The sequence below is a fragment of the Saimiri boliviensis genome, chromosome 7 (assembly GCF_048565385.1).
Source record: "Saimiri boliviensis isolate mSaiBol1 chromosome 7, mSaiBol1.pri, whole genome shotgun sequence".
Lineage (NCBI taxonomy): Eukaryota > Metazoa > Chordata > Mammalia > Primates > Cebidae > Saimiri > Saimiri boliviensis.
In genome coordinates this window covers 98,760,276-98,779,508 of record NC_133455.1, presented here as the reverse complement: position 1 = coordinate 98,779,508, position 19,233 = coordinate 98,760,276, and the positions used below count along the sequence as shown (strand labels likewise).

At 36.9% G+C, this 19,233-nt stretch overlaps 1 protein-coding gene, 1 non-coding gene and 1 pseudogene across 12 annotated transcripts in view; all 3 read right to left on the bottom strand.

The window, feature by feature from the left end:
* Positions 1–19,233, bottom strand: part of PPHLN1 (periphilin 1) — a 146,253-nt gene that overhangs the window by 47,181 nt on the left and 79,839 nt on the right. For 10 of the 11 annotated variants that reach the window (XM_003926661.4, XM_003926664.4, XM_010337388.3 and 7 more), the window contains 3 exons: positions 16,932–17,011; positions 12,396–12,515; positions 4,822–4,962 (listed from right to left, as the gene is read on the bottom strand). In XM_003926661.4, coding sequence (XP_003926710.1) covers positions 4,822–4,962; positions 12,396–12,515; positions 16,932–17,011 — 341 coding nt within the window. The remainder of the gene's footprint in view (positions 1–4,821; positions 4,963–12,395; positions 12,516–16,931; positions 17,012–19,233) is intronic. The other variant, XM_074403097.1, reaches the window with a different exon arrangement.
* On the bottom strand, positions 4,969–11,443 carry LOC141585170 (periodic tryptophan protein 1 homolog pseudogene; annotated as a pseudogene).
* LOC120365160 (U6 spliceosomal RNA) lies at positions 5,165–5,266 on the bottom strand. Its single transcript, XR_005580176.1, has one exon. It is a non-coding gene; the product is annotated as a U6 spliceosomal RNA (small nuclear RNA).

Below are 19,233 nucleotides of genomic sequence, written 5' to 3'. Positions count from 1 at the left end.
GTTTCAGGCAACCATTGGGTGTCTCAGAACCCAGTTAAGTGGAGGAACAATTGTAATTTACAATACAAAGAATTACCAAAGGAACAGTTTTCTCTCAGTGTGACTTACCAGTTACTTGATTGAAATTGGGGCCTTATTTCAAGATCCCAGGCTAATCCACACAACAGTAATAGCAGATATTTTGATTACCGACAATGTCACAGGCTACATAAATATGTATACTCACTTCATTCTAACATTACTATGAAGTGGGTAATATCACCAATCCCATTGCAATAATGAGCAAAGCAAGACTCAGAAGTTAAGTGACTTTCCCAAGGACACATATTAAGCAGTTGAACTCTACCATAACCACCTGTATGGTGATTTTCATACAGAAAGTACTTTCACATATAATAGGCTGTCAATTCTGAGAGAACTTATAATTAACCCGATTTAACAAAGGAGGAGCCTTGTGGTTTGGGCCTGTAATCCCAGCTACTTGGAAAGCCGAGGCAGGAGGATCCCTTGAGTCCAGGAGTCCTGCACCAGCCTGGACAATGTAGCGAGACCTCATTCCAAAAAAAGAGAAAACAACAACAAAAAAGAGGAAAAGGTCTCTAAGATGTAAAACACTAAATGGAAGCATCCAGTGTTCATTACACCATGCCATTTATAAATGTCCTTATCATGAAATACTCAAGAGACAAAAAAAAATACTGACTTACAAAAGCAAAATTGAGTAGCATGGGACCATAATTTGGAAATACTAGGTAAAATCCTACCTAACAATGGTACACAGTGGATGAGGAGTAGAGGTGAGAAATGAAGCTTATACTTGGGTTTATGCCATGGGGAACACCTTGACCGGAACTGCTTTATAACTGGGTATTTTTTGTTTCAGTGGTAACATCCCAAAGGATAAGGTCCAAGACAGCCTCATCCCTTTAGGTACTCATACTAAGTATGGTTCTTATAAGATTTGGTATCTGTACTGTTTATATTTTATATTTGATGTAAATATAACATCTTAACAAATTGATCAAGCTTCCTACTTAAAGATATATCAGGTACAAAATAACTAAATTACCTTTAAGAGATGCTTCCTTTCAAGTATGATACAAATTATCTTATAGAGATAGCTTGTAGATTCTCTTAAAATAAAAACTTTATACTTGTACTTCAACAAGTTTCTGCAGTAACAGCATGACCAGAATCTGGTAAACCGTAACTTTTAAACTCTTTGAAATTTGGCCAAAATAAGTTACTTGAATTGGTTTTGGTAATACAGACTTTCAGAGGTAACTCTTACGTGAGTATATTTTACTAACTGTATATATGTAAAATCTGAACAAGTGGTTGGTAATAATGATTGTTAAATACAGTAGGGTAGACTTGATGTCTAGACAAGATAATGGTGAGAGCTGCACTTTTAAGAACATTCACTACTTGCTGATAAAAAGGAAAAACAAAGAATGTTTCTGTTATGTAAGGTTACTATGAAATGCTTAGAATTTGAACCTACAACAATAGATACAGCTGCCACTACTTTGAAAACTATTTCGTTTGAATCCATCATATGCTAAAAGCATATGTCCACAAGTCTAGTTAACATTTTCAAGACTGTACATTTGACTAATCTTTACTTCTAGCCTCTTTAAACATAAAACAAAAACAGCTTACTATATACGAGAAAGAGCAAGAGCTAGTGAGAATCATCAGGCGGTGGGTAGTGGCTGAAACAAGACACTGTAAAAAGAGAAAAGGGCCACAGCTACAACACTTACAATCAAATGTAACATCTGTTTATGGAAGAAAAGCTGCTCTGCATGAATTAACTCAACAAATACTAATTACTGATTGAAAAAAAACGTATTTTAACGTTAAGAACTCTGTGTCCTTCATAAAAATATTTTTTTACAAAAACAAACACCTTAAAATTCTATAGTTAAATCTGAAATTAACTATACATAATTGTGTACAGAAAAGTAATATTTAACGTTTAATTTTTAGTATGATTTAGATCAGGAAGAGAGCTAAGATTATTCAGCCCAAGCTTTTTAATTGAAGGGAAAGCAAAGAAAACCTACTAAGTAGCCCATATGGTTGCACAAACGGTTGTATTATGAAATTCAAAATTAAAAAATATATTAAGCAGATTTAGATTTGAAATAGACTTATCAAAGCAAATGACTATAAACAATCAACAAAATGAATTCTGAATTAACTCAATTTTTCTTAGCCAATTGTAATAAGGAAACGGGTTCCTAAATGGCTAAGAAATAAAATTTATTTTACAAAACAAGGCTGGCATAGCTATGGCTGTAATAAAAACTGCCTTTACAGAAACAAATATTCAGGATAAATATTTTAAAGTTAAAAGAAAGAGGTCGGGCGCGGTGGCTCAAGCCTGTAATCCCAGCACTTTGGGAGACCGAGGCAGGTGAATCACGAGGTCAAGAGATCGAGACCATCCTGGTCAACATGGTGAAACCCCGTCTCTACTAAAAATACAAAAAATCAGCTGGGCATGGTGGCGCGTGCCTGTAATCCCAGCTACTCAGGAAGCTGAGGCAGGAGAATTGCCTGAACCCAGGAGGTGGAGGTTGCGGTGAGCCGAGATCATGCCATTGCACTCCAGCCTGGGTAACAAGAGTGAAACTCGGTCTCCAAAAAAAAAGAAAGAAAAGAAAACCAAAATAATCAATCCCTTTTCCCAGGTGTCCCTGATTACTCTACTTCTGGGCACAGTAGCTTAGGCCTGTAGTCCCAGCACTTTGGGAGGCAGGGTTGGTAGACCTCTTGAGCTCAGGAGTTGGAGACCAACATGGGTAACAAGGTAAAACCCCATCTCTACAAACTTACAAAAAACAATTAGCTGGGAGTGGTGGTGCACACCTGTAGTCCCAGCTACTCGGGAGGCTGAGGCAGGAGGATTGCTTGAGCCTGGGAGGTGGAGGCTGCAGTGAGCTGTGATGGCACCAGCGCACTCCAGCCTGGGCAACAGAGTGAGACCCTGTCTCAAAACAACAATTTAACAACAACAACAACACCTCAAAATGGTACCCTCCCTGCATCTAAAATGATTTTTACGTATATTTTATCTACAAATTACCTGATAAATATATAATCAGCCCTTCTTTCAATAGATAGCATACTTATAGGCAGCAGGCCCCAGCCTGACATAGGAGGACTGCTTGATGCCAGGAGTTTGAGATCAGCCTGGGCAACAGGCTGTGAGATTCTGTTACTACAAAAAAAAAAAAAGTTAAAAAATCAGCCAGGCATTGTGGCCTATACCTGTAGTCCTAGCTACTTGGGAGGCTGAGGTGGGAGGAATGCTTGAGCCCTGGAATTTGAGGCTACAATGAGCCACGATCTCACCACTACACTCAGGCCTGGGCAACAGAGCAAGATCCTATCTCTTAAAAACACAAATAACCAACTTGCAATTTAGGTGGAAAAGTGAAGTAATATTACATCATTTTTCATTCAACAAACACTTATAAAGTACTTACTACTAAGTGCTGGACCTAGGCACTATGCCAGAGGCTCAGGTTAAGATGTAGTCTGAGTCAAGTGACTTAGGGGACCACTCAAAGGTCACTTGCAGGTATATGACTTCACCTGTCATCCATCCAACAAGTATTCTTGTAAGCCTACTACATACTGTTCTAGGTGACAGCAGATGTAGCAGTAAATAAAACAAGACAAAACAAAGTTCTCATTCTCACAGAGCATCCATTACGGTAAGGGGAGAAAACGAAATAGAAACATAGCAAGTAATTATAAAAAAGAATAAGGAAAAAAAGGACAGTAATTTTATATAAAATAATGACATTCATCTTCATGTTAAGGATACATCTACTGAACAAACCTTTTATTTATGCATTTAACTGGTATCTTGAAAGGTACCAATTGCCTCCCAATCACCAAATTAAATGGAATTTCCTCAGTCCCCATTTTCCTTGTATTCCTATAAGCAACTGATACTGCTGACCGCCTTCATTTTGAAACTCCAGTGGTTTGCATGATAAATTTACTATTCTGGTTCTTATCTCTTCACATTAGTGTGACATTAATGTAAGCTAAACACTCACATCTAGGAGTTGAGACCATCCCCTATTCAACAAAAGGAAAGAGGTTTAATTGAAGTGGAAACTAGATAGCACCTAGAGAAAAGTTTTCACTTGTTTCTTAATTTCCAGTAGTTTTTAGAAGATTATATAGCAATGCAATGACATTTATTCAAATCACTAGAGAGTAACAACATAATAAGCACCTGTACAAAATCTTACATTTTATGAAACCCTTTCAAATTTACTTCATTTAAACCTCATTAAATAATCCTATGAGGTAATAGTTGCATATTAAAAACAAAGTCCTGCTTCTCTGAATGACTTCACTAAAAAAACTACACCTAAATACTACCCTTTATTTTTTTCTTTAACATTTGGAAAATACTTTAAAGTGTAACGAAAAACTTAAGAAACATCTGTAATCCCAATATTCAAAAATAACATCTGCTAACATTCTGCCATTGAACGCTTCTTCCATCCCATCCCTATTACATTTAATAATTCTTAATTGCTTCATACTATCTAGAATATTAACGTTCTATAAAAAAGAAGTTTGCTTTTTACTTAAAAATAAACAATCTGGGGGCGGGGGGACCATACTGATCAAACTGACTGTGATATCAACTGAAACAATTTTTATAATTTTTTCAGTTGTAGTTTTAGAGTTACAAGTGGAAAAAGCAGCATATTTATTCAATAAATGTTTACGTGTGCGAAGCAACACAAACAAAAATTATGTGCATGAAGACACCAAGATTCTCACCTGTTCAATCTCTTTGGTTTTTGATGCTATTGCTTTAGAGCGACTGGTTAGCTGACTATCTTCAAATAATTCTATGCCATCTGCTGTGTTTGACGCAGGTTCCTCTGGCTGGTCAGTAAATAATGGTGCTGTGGATCCTGCCTTGAAAAGGAATTATAAACCTTTCATTACTTTCTTAAAAAATATAGAACATTTCCGATGGTTGTGTATAGGCACTAATTGGCAAATTATATTAAGTGGTAAGTTTAACCGGTCGTAAGGAAAGAAAACTCTTGCAATTTCACTATGCATGATGAGCATATGTCAAATAGATTAGAGAGGAAATGACTGCTACTTTTTTTTTTTTCAATATGGACAGTTCATGAATTTGCATGTCATCCTTCCGCAGGGGCCATGCTGATCTTCTGTTTCATTCCAATTGTTATTGTATGTGCTGCCGAAGCAAGCGAGACGGGTACTTTTAAAATTTAGGTAAGATGGCCGGGCGCGGTAGCTCAAGCCTGTAATCCCAGCACTTTGGGAGGCTGAGGCAGGTGGATCACGAGGTCGAGAGATCGAGACTATCCTGGTCAACATGGTGAAACCCTGTTTCTACTAAAAATACAAAAAAAAAGTAGCTGGGCATGGTGGCACATGCCTGTAATCCCAGCTACTCAGGAGGCTGAGGCAGAAGAATTGCCTGAACCCAGGAGGCGGAGGTTGCGGTGAGCCGAGATCGCGCCATTGCACTCCAGCCTGGGTAACAAGAGCGAAACTCCGTCTCAAAAAAAAAAAAAAAAAAAAAAAAAATTTAGGTAAGACAAAGCCTCTAGGCTTATTCAATTCCAAAATATTATTTCAAACTATATTAAGATACAGCTAAAAAATTCTTGTCCCATGACTATTCCTTAAGCAATCAGTTTACAAAATACTGAGGAGAAAAAGTCCAAATGGAAGTGAGAAGTGTTTTACACACATAAAGAAATATTTTTAAAGGGAATATAAGAAAGGGTTCTACCTTTGAAAGTTCAATCACCTTGTTCCTGTAGCCTAAGAATTCATTGAAGTCATTAAAAATAAAGTCCCACAAATAATAATGACCACTTCAGATTTAGACCAATAATTGAATGAATAAACATACTGTCAATTACGTCTAAAATAGTCAGAAGGAGCCTATACACACACATAGACTATCTCTAGAACGATGTTATCTACAGAAAAAAAGATCAAAGGAATTGTCTCAATAGTAACAACTTGGAAGAAGTAGGATAGAAGAGCCACATTGTAAATACTTTGGTGCCATTTGAATTTCTGACACATAACATGTATGATCTACAAAAGGAAAAAAAAAACCCTAGTTTTTTTTACAAGTCTGAGTAAGGGACTTATATCAACAGCATAAAAATCATTTAAAGAAAGAATTCCACTAGCAACATTATTTGTAAATTGCCCAGTCCCTGTGCCTGCTACTGCAACACAAAACTAAGACATAGGCCTACACACAATATGTAAACTGGTGAGCAAAGAAAGCACATCAGAGCAGACAGGAGCTTTCAAAAAACAAGCATGTGAAAAAGAAAACAAAACTGACAGTTAAAAGAGCTCATTAGTAATTAAAATTAACTTAATCCAAAGTACTGTAAAGAAAACAAGGGAAGCATGAGACACATTCAACATATATTACTAGACAAAATTAATTAATTGAAGTCATCAAAGAAATATAGAGTAGCATAAAAGTTTACACTAGGTAGAAAAGTAGAATCAAGAAAGATCTTGAGTTGCGTTATCTCCAACACTATTGATTCCACTGAATGAGTACAGATTTGAAAAAGAGCCATGGAAGATGGTCATTCTAGTTTACGGACAGGATAAGCATAGACATTGAAGCCAAAAATAACACCCTATATGTGAAAACAATATGTCTTTTTTTTTTTTTTTTTTTTTTTGCTTTTAAAAAATGCTTTATATTATTCTTTTTAAGAAATGCAACAAGAACCTTACAAACCATCTGAAGAGTAAGCACAAAGACCGACTCTGTTTGTGGTGCCACCACAGTTGCAGAAAGGAATGTCAGGCAGTCAGAAAAGAATTGTGTTTCGGTCACTCTGCATGGTTGCTGCCACACATGGAACGTTTGTAGGCCAAGATTTTAAAATTCCCAGTTAAGGTAAGCAGGAAATTAGATGATCTTCATTAAGACTCCATGGGTGTGTCTGAGCTCCTGCTGCCAAAAGGGCCACTAACAGATTAATTTGCACTCCTGAGAACAAGCCTCTCTTGTCTTCCTAATGCTTCATTTAATGAAGAGACTGTGCTTATATCCCAGACCCGAAGCCCTTCTTTTTCACCTCCAAAGGCATAAATAAATGGCAAATCAGGGCAACATGAAGAATGGAAGAGAATTCCCACTTTCATGACCCTAGAATGAACTAGACTTGGCCTATCTCCTTAAGATGTCCTAGATCTTCACATACTTGTCTGTTGAAGCAGTCATGAGACAGACCCTTGATTTGACCAGAGATTTCATCATTGTGTGCATTAAGTATAAAAACTGGCTTACCTGAACGTGCATCCAAATCATATACAAAGCCATCATCTGTACTGGCCAAAAAATGAAAAGGTGAAAAGCGATTCTAAGTCACTCTATCTGCCCACTGAATCACCAAATTCAATGGCTTTCATCTGGACTTTGGCAGTCATACAAAGCCACTGACTTGTCATATGAGCCAGAAATCAGAGTCTGTGCTGCAAGTGGATGAAACTACAGCATCTGGATCTTATCTGTGGGTACAGCAAGGCAAGCTGCTGCTTTCTCCAATGACATATCCCACAGAATGACGGTGTTGTCAGCTGATCCACTTGCCAAAACATTTCTGATTAGCTTATTCCATGAAAGGTCAAGGACAGCATTGATATACTCTTCTGCTGATTAACTCTTCTTTCCTTTCTTCTTTTTTTTTGAAAGTTTACTTCTGAGTGTGAAGACTGGCTCTAGAGTCCACTATATCAAGGTCCCACACTTCAATAACAGGGGTATTGTTTCCTATAGCCATGTAATTTCCAGTAAAATCATCTGGGCTAGGATCAAAATTCAGTCAGTCCACACTAAGAGGATATGCAGACAAGAGTATATCATGGTTTACGCAAAGAGCCTTCTTGATTATAAACATGCACCTCTAAATTGCACTGGTCCTGTTCAGCTGAGCCACAAACTGTGAGATTATCACTGGGATTAATCAAGAAATCTTCACTTTCATATTGTTCCGCATCTTTCAGAGTAACTTAACGATCCTGATCGTAACAATCCTCCTGATCATAACTCCCATAGACCATAAGACGCAAGAAAGATTAACCAAGAGTCTCAGCATCCGGGTCACCTTCCTCATCAATAGTATTTATCTAAGTCACATTCAGCCAGCTCATTATCATTGTGCGTCCTGTCACCCTCCGGGTAACCATCCTCTTGGGCGTGCTTGGGTGTATGCACTTTGCATGTCACCTTCTGAACGACTCCTCTTCATCATTGCCACCTTCTTCTTGGAGTTTCTCCTTTGCCTCAGAAATGAGACGTTTTACTTCTTTACTCAGCTCTACCTTGTCTGGTGTCTCTTTGGCCACGCTGCAGTGGACCCAAGCCACACAAGTAACCTGGCAGCTATGGTTCATGATCATCAGCTCAAGGGCGTGTCAGGCTAGAAACACAGACACAGTGAGAGGGACCACTGCCGCACTGCAGCCGCACACCCGGGGCTTCTCATGGGGCCGCTCGTAAGTCAAAAATTTCAAATTTTTCTTCTATAGCAGGAAGTGACTATTCTATTTTTTTTTTTCTTTGAGACAAGGTCTTGCTCTGCCACCCATGCTGGAGTGCAGTGAAGCAATCATGGCTCACTGCAGCCTCAATCATCCAGAAACAAGATCCTCTCACCTCAGCCTCCTGAATAGCTGGGATTACAAGCACATGCTACCATGCCGAGCTAATTCTTTGTGGGATTTTTTTTTTTTTTTTTTTTTTTTTATAGATGGGGTCTCACTATTTTGCCCAGGCTGGTCTCAAACTCCTAGGTCAAACAATCCTCCTGCCTTGGCCTCCCGAAGTGCTGGGATTACAGGTGTGAGCCAGTGTAGCTGCCCCTCACCACCCGACTCCCTTTTTTTTTTGAGACAAGGTCTTGCTCTGTCACCCAGGCTGGAGGGCTGTGGTGTGATCACAGGTCACTGCAAACTTCAATTCCTGGGCTCAAGTGATCCTCCAACCATAGCCTCCTCAGTAGCTCGGACTAAGGGGCCACCACACCCAGTTCTGTTTTTTTTTTTCTTGGTAGTAACAAGACCTCACTACATTGCCCAGGCCAGTCCCAAATTCCTGACCTCAAGCAATCCTCCTGCCTCAGTCTCATCTACTGGGACATTCTAATATTCTTCAAATAATTTTTTTTTTCATTCCGACAACCAACAGAAAACTCTCACAGCTATTTGTTTAAGGACAGCAAATTATATCTCCACAAAAATTGACTGCAACCTCCTTGATGGCTAGGATAGTGTTTCAAAAGCAATGTCTAACACAAGTAGATAAGCACTGCATATTTAGTGAATTTAAATAAACTATAAGAAAACTAGCACAGAATTTTTTAAAGTGTGCCTTAATACACTAATCCTGCAATATATGCTGTGAAAAAAAATTACATAGTCAAAAGTTGGTAAATTATGCAAACTTTTATTCGCCCTCTTACTGACACTGATGAGTGTATTAATAATGCATTAAAATCTCTTAAAAGTGCTGAAATATCAAAACCAACCTAACCATTTTAAACCTAGCATTTCTCAAATACACTGGCTATTAGAATCTTTTTTTTCCCTTCCTCAGACCACTAAGACCCTTCAGACTAAGCATAGTCTTTCACTTTCAACTTTTGGGCTTCTAATACAGCATTTCCCAAAGTATCAAATATAGTATCAAACACTTTGGGAAATGCTAGTATAAAACTGAAGTATAAAACTGAAAAGAGGCAGGAACCACAACATGTCTGAGTATTTCAATATATTATTGAATTTACCTTCAATTTCACTGAACTTTCTATAAACTACAGGTTTTCCCAAATTGCTTACAACTATACTGATGGCAGCAAGTGAAGATAAACTGGAAACTTAAGCATTCTCTCTAAGCTCGTAATAATGTAATTTATACAATGTTTCTAAAGTACATGAACCATTACTTAAAAGGCTCATATAAACTAAAATATTGCCACTATTAGATTTAAACACAGATGCACATTCACACATACACAATGTTTCTTGGCATCAAAGGCCTTTCTTCTTTCCAGGTTATTCTGTCAAGTTAGATATGAGTTTACAGGACCAAGGCCAAAATTTTATTTCTCAATAAGCATGGACTACTGAAATGAGTAACTATTTAACAATAGCCTGAGAACTACTGTAAAATAGTTACAAAATTACCAAAATATTAATAAGCAAAAATATAAATAAGAGAAAAATATTAAGATGATATGGGTCTAAGTTTACAAAAATTATCATAAAAATTTCCCAAAGGTTTTATTTACAGTATGAAAAAGTATCAATCTAAGTGGAAAAACATTTTAGAGAACGGGATGAAATTGATGCTCCTGTTCAACATTAATGTTATACAGAAATAAACATATTATGGTTATCAATGCTACTCTCACATATTTTGCCTTTGATCCAACAAAAGAACATGTCTGACCTATGACTACATTTACGGATTTTTAGGGTTATTTAACTTTTCATTAATTCAAAATCTAGCAAATTCTGAGCAAACTTTAAAGGAAAAAAAAAAGATGTTTAAAAAAACTGTAAATCCAATGTCACTCACTGATTATTCAGTGTCAAGATGCAGTCAAGAAATGAGAGAACCCAAGTAGAATATTTAAAATTTGAGAAAAGTAGTGAGCTTTTATAAAATCCTGAGATAAAAAAATGTTAAGAGAAGGGAAGATGAATATATAAAGCCTTGCTAATTGAAGATAAAGTATTTAGGAAACAAGAAATTATTCTTTTTGGAAGTTTCTGGTTCTATAAAACAAACTACCAATATTCCAAAGCAGCAATTTTGAAGCATACATATCAATTATTAACATAGAAACACTATTCTAAATTATTAGAGAAAATAACCAAAATAATCCAATTAAATGTATTACTGAAAAGTATTGTTCATGCTTTTAAATAGTGCTGGAAAAGTACCAAGGAGGAATAGCTTGGTGTTTCTGATCCACGGAAGGATACGCATAAGTATCTATTATTATAGTTACAATAAGGAGAAAACCTTGACCCACTTAAGAACAATTGATATCTAAAAGACAGATCAGCATTTTTAAAAAGAAAGGCTCGGCCGGGCGCGGTGGCTCAAGCCTGTAATCCCAGCACTTTGGGAGGCCGAGGCGGGTGGATCACAAGGTCGAGAGATCGAGACCATCCTGGTCAACATGGTGAAACCCGTCTCTACTAAAAATACAAAAAATTAGCTGGGCATGGTGGTGCGTGCCTGTAATCCCAGCTACTCAGGAGGCTGGGGCAGGAGAATTGCTTGAACCCAGGAGGCGGAGGTTGCGGTGAGCCGAGATAGCGCCATTGCACTCCAGCCTGGGTAACAAGAGCGAAACTCCGTCTCAAAAAAAAAAAAAAAAAAAAAAAAAAAAAAAAAAAAGAAAGGCTCTATTTGTGTAAGTTCTGATAGGGTTTGTACTTTTTATGAGCAGTTTTCACTAGGTACTTTGGAAAGGATCTTTTCAGTGCATAAACATGTAGTTAAGCACTATTTTTATATAGAGTATCAATGCTTGATCCCTTTTATCAAAGAACTATCTATAAAAGTCATTCCAAAAGTAAATTAAAAAGCCAGAATTCTCCTTCAAATACAATAATTTGTCACGGGACAGATTTTTATATTGTCTACCAGTCATGTCAAAGAACTACTCTAGTATCAAATTCTGAATCTAAAAGCTTAATTTTGCCCATAAAATTTCTATATTTCCCTTTTAGACAGGTTACAGGTTATATAGAAACTTTTCAGTTCATTTCAAAATATGTTAATAAAAATATGTCATAAATCTTTTTCTATGGTTCCAAAAATGTCCTCAACTTTTTGGACTCAAGACTCATCAAAGTCTCAGGTTGCCCAATGAATAACTTCATTTCTTGAAATATTTACGAGATAATCTGCATGAAGTATAACAAGCAATATAAATATGGTACAATCCAAGGTCCAATTAGATTTCTGTTCTGAATTCACTGGCTTATAACTAGTGGCTTAGCATGATTTCCTGAGATACTTTTAACGGCAAAGCCCATTAAAAGAAGTATATAAATAATGCATTTTTCTTATACTCCATATTTATACTGTTCTTACACTCCAAAACTACAGAAAATATTCAGACAAAGCGTGATTACTGAATTCAGTCATTCATATTCAGACTATCATTCTGTGTGGTAAATTTTAATACCTGTAATCCATGAGGCTATATTTTGAGGTAAGGAATAAACCAAATATTTTCAACCCATAATTTAAAATCCAGACAAAACTTTCAGATGTGAAACATAAAAGAGAAATTATGCCTTACCTCATACTCAGAAATTTCAGGCAAGTTACTTTCATCTGATTTCTCTAGCTTTTCAGCAGCCCACTTGCTTGCAGCCTCAGCAAGTTCCTTTTCAGTTAGCCTACTGGGTTTGTCTAACACCTAATAAAAATAGAAGAAAATTTCTGTTACAATTCTCAAGGGCTTTTAAACTTCAAATACACCAAGAAGTACACTCCACTTACACTTAAAATCATATATGCCTTCATATTTATATGAAGAACAGGTACATTCTTTATTTCCTCCTTCAAAAATATTCAACCTAGAATTACTTAAGGTAGCAATTCCTTTGGGACATATAGACCAGATCTAACTCTTAATTTCATTTATATAAGACTCTAGAAATTCATCTAAGTAAAAAACCAAAAGACACTAACAATTAACCCATATACTAATCATATTTAGAATATAAAAGACATCATACTAATTTCAACTTTGTGTCTTTAAGTATATCTAATGAAATGTCTAAATTTCAGTAAGGCAAACTCCTAATTAATACAACAGAAATATACAAATATGCTATTTTTACACTATATAGTGAGTTATATAAATCCTATTCCTTACACAAAACTTTTAAACTTAAATTTCATTTTTTGGTCCTACTACTAGTTCCTGTATCTAACTGCATGTAATACTAAACAAGTTATGGGCGTGGCAGTTATACACAGACCTGGTTTTCAACTGCAGTTTAATGACTTGCTAGTGGATGACTTTATATGTATAACTTATGACCCTGTGAGCCTTGGTTTCTTCATTTACAAAGTAAGGGTTAATAATAATCACTTTACAAAGCAGTTGTGAGAATTGAAGGAGGAAATAGATCTGAAAGTATCTAAAATAATGCTTGGTACTTTAGTGTTTCTTTTCCATATTCACCAATGTGAAATCTATTATACTAAAACATCTGAAAATCAATCAGCCCACGGGCTCAATATAAAAATAAAGAAAGTAAAATGTTTTTTCTGGATCAGATATAATTCCCCCAGCACTATTTAAAGGCTTATTTTGTATAATAAGATATGAACAGTAAAGAACAAATTTAAAAATTATTTCCTTAGGACCATTATGATAACTCTCTAATTTCATTTGATTTCCTTGGCATACATTTTCATCAACTATGCCCTGCCATGCCTAGTTGCATAACCACATCTTACTTAAAAAATCTTTCTATTACTAAGGTTTACTTCTCTAAAGTCACATCACTGATTCCAAATATACTTCTTGTGGGTGACAGTGCTGGGCACTGAACTATGGGGCACTACCATTTATAAAGTGCTTTTATTTATGAACCAAAAGAAGTACTTTAATTAAATAGAATTCCATGAAGGTGATTAGAACTTTATTTTCCCAACTTATAAACTAAGAAACTGAATGACGGTAACTTGCTCAAAGTCACTAACAAATGCTGAGCTGGAATTTAAATCTAGGCTTTTTGGAGGGATGGGGGGATAGAATCTCACTCTGTCACCCAGGCTGGAGTACGGTGGCATGATCTCGGCTCACTGCAACCTCTGTCTCCTAGGTTCGAGCGACTCACCAGCCTCAGCCTTCCAAGTAGCTGGGATTACAAACATGCACCAGCATGTCAGAATAATTTTTGTATTTTTAGTGGAGACGGGGTTTCACCTCATTGGCCAGGCTGGTCTTGAACTCCTGGTGATCCACCCATCTCGTCCTCCCAAACTGCTGGGATTACAAGCGTCAGCCACCATGCCTGGCCTAGACACTTTTTTTTAAACTAAAAAGGTCATTTGATGTCTTTCCACACCTTATTAAATTCATCAAACTACTGGCTGGCCATTTACAATATTTACTGGAATATTATAGCAATATATCTATATGAAGTATATTCCACAACCATTGAGGAAGCCTAAACGGCTCATTCTAAAGCCCTTCCCATATATAAGTTTTAAAAGGTATTATATGTAATATCTTTATTATAACTTAGTAATAGAAAGTTTTTTTAAAAAGCTAGTTAATAGATGAAAACACATACATACACACAAATATATCCAAGAAAGTTGGGGTTTTTTCGGAGGGGTGAGGGAGCCTATTTAACAGAAAGTTAAAGAGCAAAAACAAGTAGTTATATGACTTCTGTCTAGCAAAGAATGAAGTGGCTGGGCACGGTGGCTCACACCTGTAATCCCAGCACTTTGGGAGGCTGAGGCAGGTAGATCACCTGAGGTTAGGAGTTCAAGACCAGCCTGCCAACATGGTGAAACCCGTCTCTACAAAAAATACAAAAATTAGCTGGGCGTGGTGGTGGGCACCTGTAATCCCAGCTACTTGGGAAGTTGAGGCAGGAGAATTCTTTGAACCTGGGAGGGGGAGGTTGCAGGGAGGCAAAATTATGCCACTGCACTCAATCCTGGGCGACAGAGTGAAACTCCATTCCCCACCCCTACCTGTCCTACAAAAAAGAATGAAGCAAAGCCTACTATAACTTATTGTCATTCTGTCTGCACATTCGAAAACCTATCATTTGAAACTAACAAACGCTGAAAAACTTTCCCAACATGTGGGCAGCCATTACATGAAAGAGTTCACCAAATCAGGAAATCTAAGCTCATAAAGCTCGCCACAGTTACCATGTGACCTTGGGCAAATGAAAGAAGGCGCTACCTTCTGAATACATAAAATAACTATGGATCTAAAACCATGCTATTTTGATTCCATTTTAAGACTTTATGGTCTGGCTAGGCACAGTGGCTCATGCCTATAATCCCAGCACTTTGGGATGCCAGGGTGGGAGGATCACTGAGACCAGAAGTTTGAAACCAAGCTGGGTAACATAGCGAGATCTCATCTGTATTTTTATATACCCCCCAAAATAAAAAAAAATAAAAAAACTTTACGGTCTGTGTAACAAAAATGCAAACATATACATTGGGGGGTCCAATCTTTGGCTTGCCTGGGCCATGTGAGAAGCATTGTCTTGGGCCACCCATAAAATAAACCAACACTAAGCATAGCTGATGAGCTTTAAAAAAAAGAAAAAAAAGGGAAAAAAATCGCATAATGTTTTTAAGAAGGTTTAGGAATTTGTGTTGGGCTAAATTCCAAGCCGTCCTGGGCCACAGGTTGGACGAGTTTATATACGAGAAACTATTAGACAAAAATAGTTAAAAAATTCAACATGGTTGTTCTCCACTAAACATTTTAACATGCAGCACAGAACTCTATGTTGTAACTTATATTCAGATAGCAGTATATCTCAGAGAAAATATTTCATATGTAATAATGTAAATTTTTGTAGTGACTTTAATAGGCAGGTACTATTCACTCTTCTTTCATCTACTACCTGACATGAAAAACAAGCCAGTCTTACAGGTGGGTAAAGTGTCCTTGATATGATTAAGAGCAAATCATAATTCAATTAGTATTAGTTATTCAAAGTCCAGCATCCCAGAACCCTCAGACTTCCAAGAAAGTTCCAAAAATACGAGTTGTTACAAAGCAGACTTTTTTTTTTCCTTCTGAGACAGGGAAGCAACTGCCCGCTGAACAACCAGTATAGACTGTTAGGTGGTATCTCTCTTTCTGAAAAGCCAAAAAGTATAAAAAGCAGAACAAAAAGAAGTGAAGCAGATAACAAATGTAACAACCATTACGGGTAAGAGAAAGATGATAAGATCTGTGAAGAGAACCTCTAACTGGAGAAAACAAATGGAAACAGCAACTTGTCAAATTTTTAATTTCTGAGGATTTATGTTTTAAGATGACATAGTGAGGGGTAGCTAAGTCCTTAAGAAATTAATTTAACTCCTGAGCCCTCACTCTAGTATAGAATAGAGATATGAACCTACTAACATAAGATTTCTGTATGAATTAATAAAAGGAAGAAAATACACCATACATGTTACGTCTCTGCCTACATGCCCCACCTCCCCAAATAAAAGGAAAATCAACCAGATATAACCCATTCAACCTGGTTATGGTCAAGATGAGAACACAAGTTGCAGCAATAAGTACTTTATTTAGCATAGACTGTGTCAAAAATTCAGTGAGAAAACTGCCCATTTTTCTCACAGAAAATAGTGAACTCGGGATGCTATTTTCAAGTTGTGGTTATTTAAAATTTTAGCTTTTTGTTTGTTTTTCTTTGTTAGAGAGAGCATCTTGCTCTGTCACCCAGGCTAGATTGCAGGGGTGTAATCATAGCCCACTCCAGGCTTAACCTCCTGGACTCAAGCAATCCTCTCACTTCAGCCTTCCGAGTAGTTAGGACTACAGATGCATGCTACCACATCTGGCTAATTTTTAATTTTTAAAATAAGGTCTTGCTATGTTACCCAGGCTAGTCGTGAACTCCTGGCCTCAAGCAACTCTGTCATCTCAGTCTCTCAAATCACTGGGATTACAGGCATGTGCCACCACCACTCCTAGCCAAAAATTTAAGTTTTTAAATGCAGCAAATTAGCCCCTTTGGTGTAACAGTTAATTAAAAAAAAAAAAAAAAGCATCAGTACTAGTCAGTCCATCTCATTTTGTACTGATTTTAGAAATATAACAAACCTTTGATGTAGAAGCTGCTGAAGCACTTGAGGGCGAAGTATCTCTTGATGTTTTCAAAGACTGGACAGGCCTTTCTTTGTCTATATAAGAAAATATAAGATGTAATTTTTTTCTAGCTAATTTGTTTTCAATAAAGTTATTTTGCAATGGAATTAATGAGGGGGTCACACACTTATTTTAGTACTAAAACTTTTCATTACATTATTAAATTAAATAGGTTCACATCTAAAACTACCTCTCAGAAGCTGAGCGCCATCAATAATCTAAAATAACCTGGAATCAAAGGATATCACAAAAGCCAATCTAGGCCACATCACTGCCAGTTAGCAAACATGGAGCCACAGAGACCTCAAGAAAGGCAAAACATATTTTAAAATCATAAATGCTACTTCCTTCATGCTCCTAAATGCTAATTTTTGATATATTACAATAAAAATACAAAGGTAGTTATTATATAGATACCAAGGAGAACCTACTTAAGGGGTAGCTCAAGGAGCAATCTACATAGGAACTTTAGCAGATATTCCTGAAATGTTTAGACAGTTTTAAACATAAAATTAGAAAACTATAATTAAGAGCACTAATCCAGTGCCTAGCATTAACGAATGCCCAAATACTTATTAAATGGTTAAAAAAAAACTGGTATGAAATAAAGTCACTAATCTTTTTCTTTAGTCACTTTACTCACATAGTGCTATATGCATATCATTTATTTAACAGAAACTTAAGCCAGAAAATACATTTAAACAATATTACTTTAGTAGGTTCAACAACTCCTTAAAAGACCGGTTTAAATATAATCCTAAAAATCAGTAACAGTGAGCTGTTACTTACAGAAAAACATTTCATCAAATTGTCTATATGTGTCAAATATATAATCCTCCACCCTTAGTTGCTAGAAAAACTAACAAAATTAATAACATGAGAAGAGAAAGTAGCATCGAGTTTGGAGTCACACAGAAGCTGACTGAGACTAGACAGTGGATTAACAGGAAAGCAGTCAGGAGCAAAAGCAGAGGTAAAATGACTTTGAAACTGAGGCAAAGCCAGCTTCAGTCAAAAAGCCTCTTAAGCTTTTCCTGCCACAGCCAAGATAGATAAATAAGGGCCTGGAGGCTAAAAGACTTCCAACCACCAAGGACAGTGGTGAATAACACCTTTCTAATGTCCTACAGACCCAAAACGCTTTCTCTAGCCTGGTGGTTCTTAACTGAGGACAATTTTGCACCTCCCCTCTGCAGACATTTGGCAATATGTGCAAATATTTTTGACTGCCACAAGTGGGAGAGTGCCACCGGCATATATTTAGTAGAAACAGGGATGCTGGTAAATATCCTGCTATGGGGGACACCCACAAACAATTATTTGGCCTTACATGTCAATCGTGTAGGGGTTGAGAACTCCTGCTCTAGGCTGAGTATTTCAATTTTGAAGCTCCAACACCTTTAGAAAGATACAGCCCTAGAATCTTTTAACTTGTGGTACCACAAGAGGCGTTCATCCTCAGCAATTTTAAACGTTCTTGTAGACCTTAAAACTCAAAAGAACCACCGCTGTATCCCAAACGGCCAAGAACATGATTTATTTAGTCATTCCTTATTGTATTTCCATTGCATATGGCAAATTCCACATTGTAGTATGATAGTGTCCGTCTATCCCACTACGCCAAAGGCTCCCAGAGGAACAAGTGTCATTGCTTATTCATTTCCAAATATCCGTGGCCTAATTAGCTCAAGTCCTTCAAGAAAAGGGTAAGCACTTGAAAATCAGATTAAAAAATGAACGTCACTTTTCTATCCCGAGGATGCAATGACCTCCCAATGCTATTCAGATAAGCAATCCCTTCAAAGGAGATGAGGCACTGGACCAATCAGCATAGCACATTATGCTCATTAAAGGCAATAATTACAGGCTCAATTTTTTAGCACATACCAGCTAGACACGGGGTGGGGGGGGAAGGACCTGTCACAAGCAGCTGTTGATCTTTTGCTTGGTGTTTCCTTTACAAACATACAAACATATGGTCCCCAAGTATAGTCTTAGACCTTTCCTGATTTTAGCAACCCAAAGGCTAATTTAAGTTGTTATCAACCAATTTCACGTGCAGAAGTGAAGGAACACTGAAGGGTGGTACAGGAGGCTTGTCATATACCTGCATATATTCATATGTCCCTGTTGCAGCAATGGGAGCAGAAAGCAAGCAGCAAAGCATAAAGAAAACAATGATACCAACAGCAAAAGAATGAACACAAAAAAAGTAAATAGAAATCATTTGATCCTATTGTTGTCAGGTCCTATCTTC